This window comes from Bufo gargarizans, unplaced genomic scaffold, assembly GCF_014858855.1.
Source record: "Bufo gargarizans isolate SCDJY-AF-19 unplaced genomic scaffold, ASM1485885v1 original_scaffold_847_pilon, whole genome shotgun sequence".
Lineage (NCBI taxonomy): Eukaryota > Metazoa > Chordata > Amphibia > Anura > Bufonidae > Bufo > Bufo gargarizans.
In genome coordinates, this window is record NW_025334726.1 from 1 (window position 1) to 15,803 (window position 15,803).

Here is a 15,803-nt window from a genome sequence, read left to right on the forward strand (position 1 = left end):
CACTCGTTGTCTCTGGAACTGATGATCTAAACAAAGCTTCATCTCCGGAAAAGAACCGGGGGCATCTGTCCTGGATGTTACCCGGCGGTGGTAGTGATGGACTCTTTCTTCTCCAATTATCTGGTAGTAACTTTCATACAACATTCTGGTTCCAAGAATCAGATAATGTCTTCAACAACACAGCAATAAAGGGGATGTAGAGATGAGGGAGCACAGAGATAAAGGGGATGTAGAGATGAGGGAGCACAGAGATAAAGGGGATGTAGAGATGAGGGCACAGAGATAAAAGGGGATGTAGAGATGAGGGAGCACAGAGATAAAAGGGGATGTAGAGATGAGGGAGCACAGAGATAAAGGGGATGTAGAGATGAGGGGCACAGAGATAAAGGGGATGTAGAGAGAGGGAGCACAGAGATAAAAGGGGATGTAGAGATGAGGGAGCACAGAGATAAAAGGGGATGTAGAGATGAGGGAGCACAGAGATAAAAGGGGATGTAGAGATGAGGGAGCACAGAGATAAAGGGGATGTAGAGATGAGGGAACACAGAGATAAAGGGGATGAAGAGATGAGGGAGCACAGAGATAAAGGGGATGTAGAGATGAGGGAGCACAGAGATAAAGGAGATGTAGAGACATAGGGACAGGGAGGTAATGTGACACAGATGAGTGAGACATAAGACAATGGGACAGACACAGGAAGATATGGAGAGAATGAGACATGGAGACAGAAGAACATGGAGATAGCTATTGCTTCCTCACCTTGTAGGACCTGACGGGAGTGACTAAAGTCTCGCAGCTGAGACAGAGAAGAACACAACTTGTGGTGCAGAGTTCCCAGATCACTCAGAATTACAGCCACGTTCTGGTCGGGGTCTCTGTAATGATCAGAGGAGGACGCTGCGATCAGATCTTCTGTCTCTTTATAACAGGCCTGGAATGAATGCTCCAGGCTGCTGGACATGGAGGAGAGGTGACTGCTCAGGAACTTAGATGAAGTCTTCAGGAAATGCTGGAACATGTCCCAGGTTTCTGTCAACTAAGAACACCACACGTCTAATCCCACCAGAAGGTTCTACAGAACATGGGCCAGTGTTCAGCGGCAGCAGCCTTCACATGAAGAGTCCTCTTACCTCGTTATTCACCTTCTGCTCTTCTGCTGTCTGTTGTCTGTAGTTCATGCGGATGACCTCGCGGAGGGAGCGGACATGTTCCACTTGCTCTTCTAATTCACATTTTCTCACTTTGTACTCAGCAACCTATGAAAAATAATGTCCACAGCTCATATGAAAAGAATAAACCCGCAAGACAGCTGCAGAACTCCTCCATGAAAACCTACACACCACACAAAGGAATGTGGGATGGATGAGAAGAGGAACATGAGTGATCCGAGGATGAGGAGATCAGAGGCTGAGGACACAGGGGAAGAATGAGGAGACATTGGGGGGCATTACATATGGAGGGAAACCTGGGCACCACATGAAGGAACGTGGGATGGACAGGAAGAGGAGATCAGAAACTGAGGACACGGGAGGAATGAGAAGACATTGGGGGGCTGGAGGTGTGATAATGGGAAGATGACTAGGAAATGTGATAATGGCAGAAGCAAGCGAACCCAGGGGTAGGACTACAAGATCCCAGCCCATGTGTCCCCCCATCAACCTACACATCGAGCCCCCCCATTACCCTGTACATACTGGGGCCCCCCCATCACCCTACACATCGAGCCCCCATCATCCTGTACATACTGGGGCTTCCCCCATCACCCTGTACATACTGGGGCTTCCCCCCCATCACCTGTACATACTGGGCTTCCCCCCATCACCCTGTACATACTGGGGCTTCCCCCCATCACCCTGTACATACTGGGGCTTCCCCCATCACCCTGTACATACTGGGGCTCCCCCCATCACCCTACACATCGAGCCCCCATCATCCTGTACATACTGGGGCTTCCCATCACCCTGTACATACTGGGGCTTCCCCCATCACCCTGTACATATGGGGCTTCCCCCCATCACACCTGTACATACTGGGGCTCCCCCCATCACCCTGTACATACTGGGGCTCCCCCCATCACCTGTACATACTGGGCTCCCCCCATCACCCTGTACATATGGGGCTCCCCCATCACCCTGTACATACTGGGGCTCCCCCCATCACCCTACACATCGAGCCCCCATCATGTACATACTGGGGCTTCCCCCATCACCCTGTACATACTGGGGCTCCCCCATCACCCTGTACATACTGGGGCTTCCCCCATCACCTGTACATACTGGGGCTCCCCCCATCACCCTGTACATACTGGGGCTCCCCCATCACCCTGTACATACTGGGGCTCCCCCATCACCCTGTACATACTGGGGCTCCCCATCATCCCCTGTACATACTGGGGCTCCCCCCCATCACCCTGTACATACTGGGGCTCCCCCCATCACCCTGTACATACTGGGGCTCCCCCCATCACCCTGTACTGTACATACTGGGGCTCCGCCATCCCTGTACATACTGGGGCTCCCCCCATCACCCTGTACATAGGGCTCCCCATCATCACCCTGTACATACTGGGGCTCCCCCCATCACCCTGTACATACTGGGGCTCCCCATCACCCTGTACATACTGGGGCTCCCATCACCCTGTACATACTGGGGCCCCCATCACCCTGTACATACTGGGGCTCCCATCATCACCCTGTACATACTGGGGCTCCCCCATCACCCTGTACATACTGGGGCTCCCCATAACCCTGTACATACTGGGGCTCCCCATCACCCTGTACATACTGGGGCTCCCCCCATCACCCTGTACATACTGGGGCTCCCCATCACCCTGTACATACTGGGGCTCCCCCATCACCCTACTGTACATACTGGGGCCCCCCATCACCCTGTACATACTGGGGCTCCCCCATCACCCTGTACATACTGGGGCTCCCCATCACCCTGTACTGTACATAGGGGCTCCCCCCATCACCCTGTACATACTGGGGCTCCCCATCATCAACCCTGTACATACTGGGGCTCCCCATCATCACCCTGTACATACTGGGGCTCCCCATCATCACCCTGTACATACTGGGGCTCCCCCCATCACCCTGTACATACTGGGGCTCCCCCCATCACCCTGTACATACTGGGGCTCCCCCATCACCCTGTACATACTGGGGCTCCCCCCATCACCCTGTACTGTACAACTGGGGCTCCCCCATCACCCTGTACATACTGGGGCTCCCCATCACCCTGTACATACTGGGGCTCCCCCATCACCCTGTACATACTGGGGCTCCCCCATCACCCTGTACATACTGGGGCTCCCCCATCACCCTGTACTGTACATACTGGGGCCCCCCCATCACCCTGTACATACTGGGGCTCCCCCATCACCCTGTACATACTGGGGCTCCCCCCATCACCCTGTACATACTGGGGCTCCCCCATCACCCTGTACATACTGGGGCTCCCCCATCACCCTGTACATACTGGGGCTCCCCCCATCACCCTGTACATACTGGGGCTCCCCCCATCACTGTACATACTGGGGCTCCCCCATCACCCTGTACATACTGGGGCTCCCCCCATCACCCTGTACATACTGGGGCTCCCCCCATCACCCTGTACATACTGGGGCTCCCCCCATCACCCTGTACATACTGGGGCTCCCCCCATCACCCTGTACATACTGGGGCTCCCCCATCACCCTGTACATACTGGGGCTCCCCCCATCACCTGTACATACTGGGGCTCCCCCCATCACCCTGTACATACTGGGGCTCCCCCATCACCCTGTACATACTGGGGCTCCCCCCATCACCCTGTACATACTGGGGCTCCCCCATCACCCTGTACATACTGGGGCTCCCCCCATCACCCTGTACTGTACATACTGGGCTCCCCCCATCACCCTGTACATACTGGGGCTCCCCCCATCACCCTGTACTACTGGGGCTCCCCCCATCACCCTGTACATAGGGGCTCCCCCCATCACCCTGTACATACTGGGGCTCCCCCCATCACCCTGTACATACTGGGGCTCCCCATCACCCTGTACATACTGGGGCTCCCCCCATCACCCTGTACATACTGGGGCTCCCCCCATCACCCTGTACATACTGGGGCTCCCCCATCATCACCCTGTACATACTGGGGCTCCCCCCATCACCCTGTACATACTGGGGCTCCCCATCACCCTGTACATACTGGGGCTCCCCATCACCCTGTACATACTGGGGCCCCCCATCACCCTGTACATACTGGGGCTCCCCCCATCACCCTGTACATACTGGGGCTCCCCCCATCACCCTGTACATACTGGGGCTCCCCCATCACCCTGTACATACTGGGGCTCCCCCCATCACCCTGTACATACGGGGCTCCCCCCATCACCCTGTACATACTGGGGCTCCCCCCATCACCCTGTACATACTGGGGCTCCCCCCATCACCCTGTACATACTGGGGCTCCCCATCACACCCTGTACATACTGGGGCTCCCCATCACCCTGTACATACTGGGGCTCCCCCCATCACCCTGTACATACTGGGGCTCCCCCATCACCCTGTACATACTGGGGCTCCCCCCATCACCCTGTACATACTGGGGCTCCCCCCATCACCCTGTAATACTGGGGCTCCCCCCATCACCCTGTACATACTGGGGCTCCCCCATCACCCTGTACATACTGGGGCTCCCCCCATCACCCTGTACATACTGGGGCTCCCCCCATCACCCTGTACATACTGGGGCTCCCCCATCACCCTGTACATACTGGGGCTCCCCATCATCACCCTGTACATACTGGGGCTCCCCCCATCACCCTGTACATACTGGGGCTCCCCCCATCACCCTGTACATACTGGGGCTCCCCCCATCACCCTGTACATACTGGGGCTCCCCCCATCACCCTACTGTACATACTGGGGCTCCCCCCATCACCCTGTACATACTGGGGCTCCCCCATCACCCTGTACATACTGGGGCTCCCCCCATCACCCTGTACATACTGGGGCTCCCCCATCATCCCTGTACATACTGGGGCTCTCCCCCCATCACCCTGTACATACTGGGGCTCCCCATCACCCTGTACATACTGGGGCTCCCCATCACCCTGTACATACTGGGGCTCCCCCCATCACCCTGTACATACTGGGGCTCCCCCCATCACCCTGTACATACTGGGGCTCCCCCATCCCCTGTACATACTGGGGCTCCCCCCATCACCCTGTACATACTGGGGCCCCCCATCACCCTGTACATACTGGGGCTCCCCCCATCACCCTGTACATACTGGGGCTCCCCATCATCCCTGTACATACTGGGGCTCCCCCCATCACCCATGTACATACTGGGGCTCCCCCCATCACCCTGTACATACTGGGGCTCCCCCCATCACCCTGTACATACTGGGCTCCCCCCATCACCCTGTACATACTGGGGCTCCCCCCATCACCCTGTACATACTGGGGCTCCCCCATCACCCTGTACATACTGGGGCTCCCATCATCCCCTGTACATACTGGGGCTCCCCATCACCCTGTACATACTGGGGCTCCCCATCACCCTGTACATACTGGGGCTCCCCCCATCACCCTGTACATACTGGGGCTCCCCCCATCACCCTACACCATCGAACCCCCCCATCATCCTGTACATACTGGGGCTTCCCCCCATCACCCTGTACATACTGGGGCTTCCCCCCATCACCCTGTACATACTGGGGCTTCCCCCCATCACCCTGTACATACTGGGGCTTCCCCCCATCACCCTGTACTACTGGGGCTTCCCCCATCACCCTGTACATACTGGGGCTCCCCCCATCACCCTGTACATACTGGGGCTCCCCCCATCACCCTGTACATACTGGGGCTCCCCCATCACCACTGTACATACTGGGGCTCCCCATCATCACCCTGTACATACTGGGGCTCCCCCACCATCACCCTGTACATACTGGGGCTCCCCCCATCACCCTGTACATACTGGGCTCCCCCCATCACCCTGTACTGTACATACTGGGGCTCCGCCCATCACCTGTACATACTGGGGGCTCCCCCCATCACCCTGTACATACTGGGGCTCCCCCATCAATCACCCTGTACATACTGGGGCCTCCCCCCCATCACCCTGTACATACTGGGGCTCCCCATCACCCTGTACATACTGGGGCTCCCCATCACCCTGTACATACTGGGGCTCCCCATCACCCTGTACATACTGGGGCTCCCCATCATCACCCTGTACATACTGGGGCTCCCCATCATCACCCTGTACATACTGGGGCTCCCCATCATCACCCTGTACATACTGGGGCTCCGCCCATCACCCTGTACATACTGGGGCTCCCCATCATCACCCTGTACCATACTGGGGCTCCGCCCATCACCCTGTACATACTGGGGCTCCCCCCATCACCCTGTACATACTGGGGCTCCCCCATCATCACCCTGTACATACTGGGGCTCCCCCCATCACCCTGTACATACTGGGGCTCCCCATCACCTGTACATACTGGGGCTCCCCATCACCCTGTACATACTGGGGCTCCCATCACCCTGTACATACTGGGGCTCCCCCATCACCCTGTACATACTGGGGCTCCCCATCACCCTGTACATACTGGGGCTCCCCAATCACCCTGTACATACTGGGGCTCCCATCACCCTGTACATACTGGGGCTCCATCATCACCTGTACATACTGGGGCCCCATCATCACTGTACATACTGGGGCTCCCCATCACCCTGTACATACTGGGGCCCCCCATCACCCTGTACATACTGGGGCTCCCCCATCACCCTGTACATACTGGGGCTCCCCCATGACCCTGTACATACTGGGGCTCCCCCATCACCCTGTACATACTGGGGCTCCCCCCATCACCCTGTACATACTGGGGCTCCCCCCATCACCCTGTACTGTACATACTGGGGCTCCCCCCATCACCCTGTACATACTGGGGCTCCCCCCATCACCCTGTACATACTGGGGCTCCCCCCATCACCCTGTACATACTGGGGCTCCCCCCATCACCCTGTACATACTGGGGTTCCCCCCATCACCCTGTACATACTGGGGCTCCCCCCATCACCCTGTACATACTGGGGCTCCCCCCATCACCCTACATACTGGGGCTCCCCCCCCATCACCCTGTACATACTGGGGCTCCCCCCATCACCCTGTACATACTGGGGCTCCCCCCATCACCCTGTACATACTGGGGCTCCCCCCACACCTGTACTGTACATACTGGGCTCCCCCCATCACCCTGTACATACTGGGGCTCTCCCCCATCACCCTGTACATACTGGGGCTCCCCCCATCACCCTGTACATACTGGGGCTCCCCCCATCACCCTGTACTGTACATACTGGGCTCCCCCATCACCCTGTACATACTGGGGCTCCCCCCATCACCTGTACATACTGGGGCTCCCCATCACCCTGTACATACTGGGGCTCCCCCACCCTGTACATACTGGGGCTCCCCCCATCACCCTGTACATACTGGGGCTCCCCCCATCACCCTGTACATACTGGGGGCCCCCCATCACCCTGTACATACTGGGGCTCCCCCATCACCCTGTACTGTACATACTGGGGCTCCCCCCATCACCCTGTACATACTGGGGCTCCCCCATCACCCTGTACTACATACTGGGGCTCCCCATCACCCTGTACATACTGGGGCTCCGCCCATCACCCTGTACATACTGGGGCTCCCCCCATCACCCTGTACATACTGGGGCTCCCCATCATCACCCTGTACATACTGGGGTCCCCATCACCCTGTACATCTGGGGCTCCCCATCACCCTGTACATACTGGGGCTCCCCATCACCCTGTACATACTGGGGCTCCCCCCATCACCCTGTACATACTGGGGCTCCCCCCATCACCTGTACATACTGGGGCTCCCCCATCACCCTGTACATACTGGGGCTCCCCCCATCACCTGTACATACTGGGGCTCCCATCACCCTGTACATACTGGGGCTCCCCCATCACCCTGTACATACTGGGGCCCATCATCACCCTGTACATACTGGGGCTCCCCCCATCACCCTGTACTGTACATACTGGGGCTCCCCCATCACCCTGTACATACTGGGGCTCCCCATCCCCTGTACTGTACATACTGGGGCCCCCCATCACCCTGTACATACTGGGGCTTCCCCCCATCACCCTGTACATACTGGGGCTCCCCCCATCACCCTGTACATACTGGGGCTCCCCATCATCCCTGTACTATGGGGCTCCCCCCATCACCCTGTACTGTACATACTGGGGCTCCCCCATCACCCTGAACTGGGGCTCCGCATCACCCTGTAATACTGGGGCTCCCCCCATCACCCTGTACATACTGGGGCCCCCATCATCACCCTGTACTACTGGGCTCCCCCCCCCATCACCCTGTACATACTGGGGCTCCCCATCACCCTGTACATACTGGGGCTCCCCATCACCCTGTACATACTGGGGCTCCCCATCATCACCCTGTACATACTGGGGCTCCCCCCCATCACCTGTACATACTGGGCTCCCCCCATCACCCTGTACATACGGGGCTCCCCATCACCCTGTACATACTGGGCTCCCCCCATCACCCTGTACATACTGGGGCTCCCCCCATCACCCTGTACATACTGGGGCTCCCCCCTCACCCTGTACATACTGGGCCCCCCCATCACCCTGTACATACTGGGGCTCCCCCCCATCACCCTGTACATACTGGGGCTCCCACACCCTGTACATACTGGGGCTCCCCATCACCCTGTACATACGGGGCTCCCCCCATCACCCGTACATACTGGGGCTCCCCATCATCACCCTGTACATAGGGGCTCCCCCCATCACCCTGTACATACTGGGGCTCCCCCATCACCCTGTACATACTGGGGCTCCCCCCATCACCCTGTACATACTGGGGCTCCCCCCATCACCCTGTACATACTGGGGCCCCCCCATCACCCTGTACATACTGGGGCCCCCCCATCACCTGTACATACTGGGGCCCCCCATCCCACCCCCTGTACATACTGGGGCTCCCCCATCACCCTGTAGCATACTGGGGCTCCCCCATACACCCTGTACATACTGGGCCCCCCATCACCCTGTACATACTGGGGCCCCCCATCCACCTGTAGACATCGACGCTCCCTCGGACGCTGCCCTTTCCCAGCTCCTGTAATCTGTGGATCCATGACCTCTTACCTGATGAGCGCACTTGAGAAATGCAGAAATCTCTGTTGAGACTCCTCTGAAGATCTCCAGAGCCCGTGATAGCTCCCAGATGAGGGATTGGGACTTGTCAGCCACCTCTGAGGTCAGGAGGGCGAGGAGATCGTGTAATATGGCGCCCAGGCCGCAGCCTATACAGATAACACAACATCAGAACGGCTGCAGAGAAAAACCTGCGTGTGTGCAAGTCGGCATCGTGAAGCCACCATGTCCTCAGTAGTGCTGGCTGCTGTCACCCAGCTTTCACATCAACCCCAGAAGAAAGCCGTCCACGCACAGAACATGGTGGTGGTGGACCTTGGAGATGTATGAACCTGGTGTGGACACGTGCCGCTCTCACCACTGGAGCCTGTGGTGCTCCATGGTCTCTGATCTAGTGAGGTTGGGAAAGCTAGGTGACTTCAGATGGAGGACTAGAACTTCAGCAACTACTAAGAGGTAAAAAAGGGATCGCAGATCCACAGATGGAGACGAGATTCCTTCACACCGACGTCTTCAGGACTGTATTCAGTTCTCCTCCTATGGAAGCGATTCTGTAAGCCAAACCCTCGTTATTGCCAAGCGAGCTGCACACCGGTGGCTTTACCAGGGTGATGATTCAGGGCTTGAATCTTCTGGAGGGAGGGGTGCAGTGACCCAGCGGATCACTGCTAAAGGTTCATTGCTTGCTAAAAGTGTGGCTTCCATACGTATCATTTTGGGGAACATAAAACATTTTCAGCACTTTTGATTCTTTTTTTTATATACAAGAACCAGAATATATGGAATCCCCCAGCGAGAAGTGGTGCGGTCATTGTACTGCTCAGGTCGCATTCGGTGATGCCAGATACAAGGACAGAATTTTATTTTACTTTTTCAAATTTTCCATTGAAAAAACTTGAAAAATGAAGCTTCATCCAACAAATGAAACAATCTCCAAAACGAGGACATTCCATAAAACCCAGGGCACGTGTATGACAGCACTCAGATCAGTCACCACAGATGGAACCCCCAGAGCAGCAATCGTGCAGCTTACCAGTCCGTGTGTGGATGAGCTCACAGCTGACCTCCAGCATGGCCGTGCTGACACAATCCTTCAGTCCGCAAACTCGCTGTTCCCACTGCTGAAGTTTAAGGATCAGTTCTTCATAATCTCGAGAAGAACTTCCCCGGAGGGTCTCCAGACATGAGAAGACCAGGACTGGACATAGCGGTGGACCTCACACAGCCAGGCCTGGTCTTCACAGAATGTCCTCACCTCTGCAAAGGAGTCCTGCAGAAAATAATGAACCAACTCTGAGCCTCTCCTGACCATGAACCGTCTCTGCAGCCTCTCCTGACCATGAACCGTCTCTGCAGCCTCTCCTGACCATGAACCGTCTCTGCAGCCTCTCCTGACCATGAACCGTCTCTGCAGCCTCTCCTGACCATGAACCGTCTCTGCAGCCTCTCCTGACCATGAACCGTCTCTGCAGCCTCTCCTGACCATGAACCGTCTCTGCAGCCTCTCCTGACCATGAACCGTCTCTGCAGCCTCTCCTGACCATGAACCGTCTCTGCAGCCTCTCCTGACCATGAACCGTCTCTGCAGCCTCTCCTGACCATGAACCGTCTCTGCAGCCTCTCCTGACCATGAACCGTCTCTGCAGCCTCTCCTGACCATGAACCGTCTCTGCAGCCTCTCCTGACCATGACCGTCTCTGCAGCCTCTCCTGACCATGAACCGTCTCTGCAGCCTCTCCTGACCATGAACCGTCTCTGCAGCCTCTCCTGACCATGAACCGTCTCTGCAGCCTCTCCTGACCATGAACCGTCTCTGCAGCCTCTCCTGACCATGAACCGTCTCTGCAGCCTCTCCTGACCATGAACCGTCTCTGCAGCCTCTCCTGACCATAAACCCCGTCTCTGCAACCTCTCCTGACCATAAACCCCGTCTCTGCAACCTCTCCTGACCATGAACCGTCTCTGCAGCCTCTCCTGACCATGAACCGTCTCTGCAGCCTCTCCTGACCATGAACCGTCTCTGCAGCCGCTCCTGACCATGAACCGTCTCTGCAGCCTCTCCTGACCATGAACCGTCTCTGCAGCCTCTCCTGACCATGAACCGTCTCTGCAGCCTCTCCTGACCATGAACCGTCTCTGCAGCCTCTCCTGACCATGAACCGTCTCTGCAGCCTCTCCTGACCATGAACCGTCTCTGCAGCCTCTCCTGACCATAAACCCTGTCTCTTCCTCACCTGGACGTCTCTTCCTCACCTGGAGCAGACTCTGCAGTTGGCGCAGAGCCTCCTGGATACAGCCATCACTGTGTAGGATGTAGCGTAGAGAATGAACGTTCAGAGACAGGTAATGCGCCCTCTGCTGGTGCCCCTCAATCCTCAGTCCTCCAGGCATTGGCATTTCTCGGCATTTACCAGGTGGCAGGGCTGATGCTGGGACAACCTGGCGAATATGCTGCCCTCCAAGGCCCGAGAGCACAGAAGACCCTAAAACAGAAGCAGTGAGTAAGTGTCCAGAGCTCAGGGTGACAACATCACCTCCGCCCGACCCTGGCACCCCTCTCCTCCCAGGAGTCTCCAGGCCATTATCATCAGGCAGGAGGGGGCACCGCAGTCTCCTCTAGACCCCCCAGTCTATAAATCCTGGCAGGAGGGGGCACCGCAGTCTCCTCTAGACCCCCTAGTCTATACATCCTGGCAGGAGGGGGCACCGCAGTCTCCTCTAGACCCCCCAGTCTATACATCCTGGCAGGAGGGGGCACCGCAGTCTCCTCTAGACCCCCCAGTCTATACATCCTGACAGGAGGGGGCACCGCAGTCTCCTCTAGACCCCCAGTCTATACATCCTGGCAGAAGGGGGCACCGCAGTCTCCTCTAGCCCCCCAGTCTATACATCCTGACAGGAGGGGGCACCGCAGTCTCCTATAGACCCCCCAGTCTATACATCCTGACAGGAGGGGGCACCGCAGTCTCCTCTAGACCCCCAGTCTATACATCCTGGCAGGAGGGGGCACCGCAGTCTCCTCTAGACCCCCCAGTCTATACATCCTGGCAGGAGGGGGCACCGCAGTCTCCTCTAGACCCCCAGTCTATACATCCTGACAGGAGGGGGCACCGCAGTCTCCTCTAGACCCCCAGTCTACACATCCTGGCAGGAGGGGGCACCGCAGTCTCCTCTAGACCCCCCAGTCTATACATCCTGGCAGGAGGGGCACCGCAGTCTCCTCTAGACCCCCCAGTCTATAAATCCTGGCAGGAGGGGGCACCGCAGTCTCCTCTAGACCCCCCAGTCTATACATCCTGACAGGAGGGGGCACCGCAGTCTCTCTAGACCCCCCAGTCTATACATCATGGCAGGATGGGGGCACCGCAGTCTCCTCTAGACCCCCCAGTCTATAAATCTGGCAGGAGGGGGCACCGCAGTCTCCTCTAGACCCCCCAGTCTATAAATCCTGACAGGAGGGGGCACCGCAGTCTCCTATAGACCCCCCAGTCTATACATCCTGGCAGGAGGGGGCACCACAGTCTCCTCTAAGACCCCCCAGTCTATACATCCTGGCAGGAGGGTGGCACCGCAGTCTCCTCCTAGGACCCCCAAGTCTATACATCCTGGACAGGAGGGGCACCGCAGTCTTACTCAGACCCCCAGTCTATAACATCCTGACCAGGAGGGGCACCGCCAGTTCTCTAGACCCCCCCAGTCTATACATCCTGGCAGGAGGGGCCCGCACAGTCTCCTCTAGACCCCACAGTCTTACAATTCCTGACAGGAGGGCACCGCCGTCTCCTCTAGACCCCCCAGTCTCTACATTCCTGACAGGCGGGGGCCACCCCCCCCCGCAGGTCTCCTCTAGACCCCCAGTCTATACATCCTGACAGGAGGGGGCACCGCAGTCTCCTCTAGACCCCCCATCTACACATCCTGGCAGGAGGGGGCACCGCAGTCTCCTCTAGACACCCCAGTCTACACATCCTGGCAGGAGGGGGCACCGCAGTCTCCTCTAGAACCCCCCAGTCTATACATCCTGGCAGGAGGGGGCACCGCAGTCTCCTCTAGACCCCCAGTCTATACATCCTGGCAGGAGGGGGGCACCGCAGTCTCCCTCTAGACCCCCCAGTCTATACATCCTGGCAGGAGGGGCACCGCAGTCTCCTCTTAGACCCCCCAGTCTATACATCCTGGCAGGAGGGGGCACCGCAGTCTCCTCTAGACCCCCAGTCTATACATCCTGGCAGGAGGGGGCACCGCAGTCTCCTCTAGACCCCCCAGTCTATACATCCTGCAGGAGGGGGCACCGCAGTCTCCTCTAGATCCCCCAGTCTATACATCCTGACAGGAGGGGCACCGCAGTCTCCTCTAGACCCCCCAGTCTACACATCCTGGCAGGAGGGGGCACCGCAGTCTCCTCTAGACCCCCCAGTCTACACATCCTGGCAGGAGGGGGCACCGCAGTCTCCTCTAGACCCCCCAGTCTATACATCCTGGCAGGAGGGGGCACCGCAGTCTCCTCTAGAACCCCCCAGTCTATCATCCTGGCAGGAGGGGGCACCGCGTCTCCTATAGACCCCCAGTCTATACATCCTGGCAGGAGGGGGCACCGCCAGTCTCCTCTAGACCCCCAGTCTATACATCCTGACAGGAGGGGGCACCGCAGTCTCCTCTAGACCCCCCAGTCTATACATCCTGACCAGGAGGGGGCACCGCAGTCTCCTCTAGACCCCAGTCTACACATCCTGGCAAGGAGGGGGGCACCGCAGTCTCCTCTAGACCCCCCAGTCTATACATCCTGGCAGGAGGGGGCACCGCAGTCTCCTCTAGACCCCCCAGTCTATACATCCTGGCAGGAGGGGGCACCGCAGTCTCCTCTAGACCCCCCAGTCTATACATCCTGGCAGGAGGGGGCACCGCAGTCTCCTCTAGACCCCCAGTCTATACATCCTGCAGGAGGGGCACCGCAGTCCTCCTATAGACCCCCCCAGTCTATACATCCTGGCAGGAGGGGGCACCGCAGTCTCCTCTAGACCCCCCAGTCTATACATCCTGGACAGGAGGGGGCACCGCAGTCTCCTCTAGACCCCCCCAGTCTATACATCCTGGACAGGAGGGGGCACCGCAGTCCTCCTCTAGACCCCCCAGTCTATACATCCTGACAGGAGGGGGCACCGCAGTCTCCTCTAGACCCCCAGTCTATACATCCTGACAGGAGGGGGCACCGCAGTCTCCTCTAGACACCCCAGTCTATACATCCTGACAGGAGGGGGCACCGCAGTCTCCTCTAGACCCCACCAGTCTATACATCCTGACAGGAGGGGGCACCGCAGTCTCCTCTAGACCCCCCAGTCTATAATCCTGACAGGAGGGGGCACCGCAGTCTCCTCTAGACCCCCCCAGTCTATACATCCTGACAGGAGGGGGCACCGCAGTCTCCTCTAGACCCCCAGTCTATACATCCTGACAGGAGGGGGCAACCGCAGTCTCCTCTAACCCCCCAGTCTATACATCCTGGCAGGAGGGGGCACCGCAGTCTCCTCTAGACCCCCCAGTCTATACATCCTGGCAGGAGGGGGCACCGCAGTCTCCTCTAGACCCCCAGTCTATACATCCCTGGCAGGAGGGGGCAACCGCAGTCTCCTATAGACCCCCCAGTCTATAAATCCTGGCAGGAGGGGGCACCGCAGTCTCCTCTAGACCCCCAGTCCTACACATCCTGGCAGGAGGGGGCACCGCAGTCTCCTCTAGACCCCACAGTCCTATACATCCTGGCAGGAGGGGCACTGCAGTCTCCTCTAGACCCCCCATCTATACATCCTGGCAGGAGGGGGCAACCGCAGTCTCCTCTAGACCCCCCAGTCTATACATCCTGGCAGGAGGGGGCAAACCGCAGTCTCCTATAGACCCCCAGTCTACACATCCTGGCAGGAGGGGGCACTGCAGTCTCCTCTAGACCCCCCAGTCTATACATCCTGGCAGGAGGGGGCACCGCAGTCTCCTCTAGACCCCCCAGTCTATACATCCTGGCAGGAGGGGGCACCGCAGTCTCCTCTAGACCCCCAGTCTACACATCCTGGCAGGAGGGGGCACCGCAGTCTCCTCTAGACCCCCCAGTCTATACATCCTGGCAGGAGGGGGCACCGCAGTCTCCTCTAGACCCCCAGTCTATACATCCTGGCAGGAGGGGGCACCGCAGTCTCCTCTAGACCCCCCAGTCTACACATCCTGGCAGGAGGGGGCACCGCAGTCTCCTCTAGACCCCCTAGTCTGTAAACCCTTCCAGTTCATGCCCAGTTACTCTCAGAAGATATGATGCACTATGTGTGATGTACGAGGACGTATCAGTATCTGCTCCTCAGTCCTCGGACACAATGGAGATGGGACCTGGCACCGACCCTTCTGACATCGAGAGGATTAACCCAACATGGGGGGGGGGGGGGGGGATACTCTACCAGGACTGTGGACCCTTAAACCTGCCTGATACATGTTATTACCGTGCTCTGAGCGAGGAAGTATCATGGATGACACCTGAGGCGGCTCCTGGTCACCGGCGTCCATCACCTGTGGGGGGGAGACAATATCCCTGGTCATTTGGTGGTT

General features: G+C 58.1%; 1 protein-coding gene across 1 annotated transcript in view; it reads right to left on the bottom strand.

Moving 5' to 3' along the window:
* Window positions 1-10,350: 10,350 nt before the first annotated feature.
* LOC122924144 (dynein heavy chain domain-containing protein 1-like) overlaps window positions 10,351-15,803 on the bottom strand; it is a 30,574-nt gene continuing 25,121 nt past the window's right edge. Inside the window, exons 9-11 of the mRNA XM_044275081.1 lie at window positions 15,698-15,764; window positions 11,469-11,698; window positions 10,351-10,485 (exon numbers count right to left, since the gene is read on the bottom strand). Of these exons, the coding sequence (XP_044131016.1) occupies window positions 10,351-10,485; window positions 11,469-11,698; window positions 15,698-15,764 (432 nt within the window). The remainder of the gene's footprint in view (window positions 10,486-11,468; window positions 11,699-15,697; window positions 15,765-15,803) is intronic.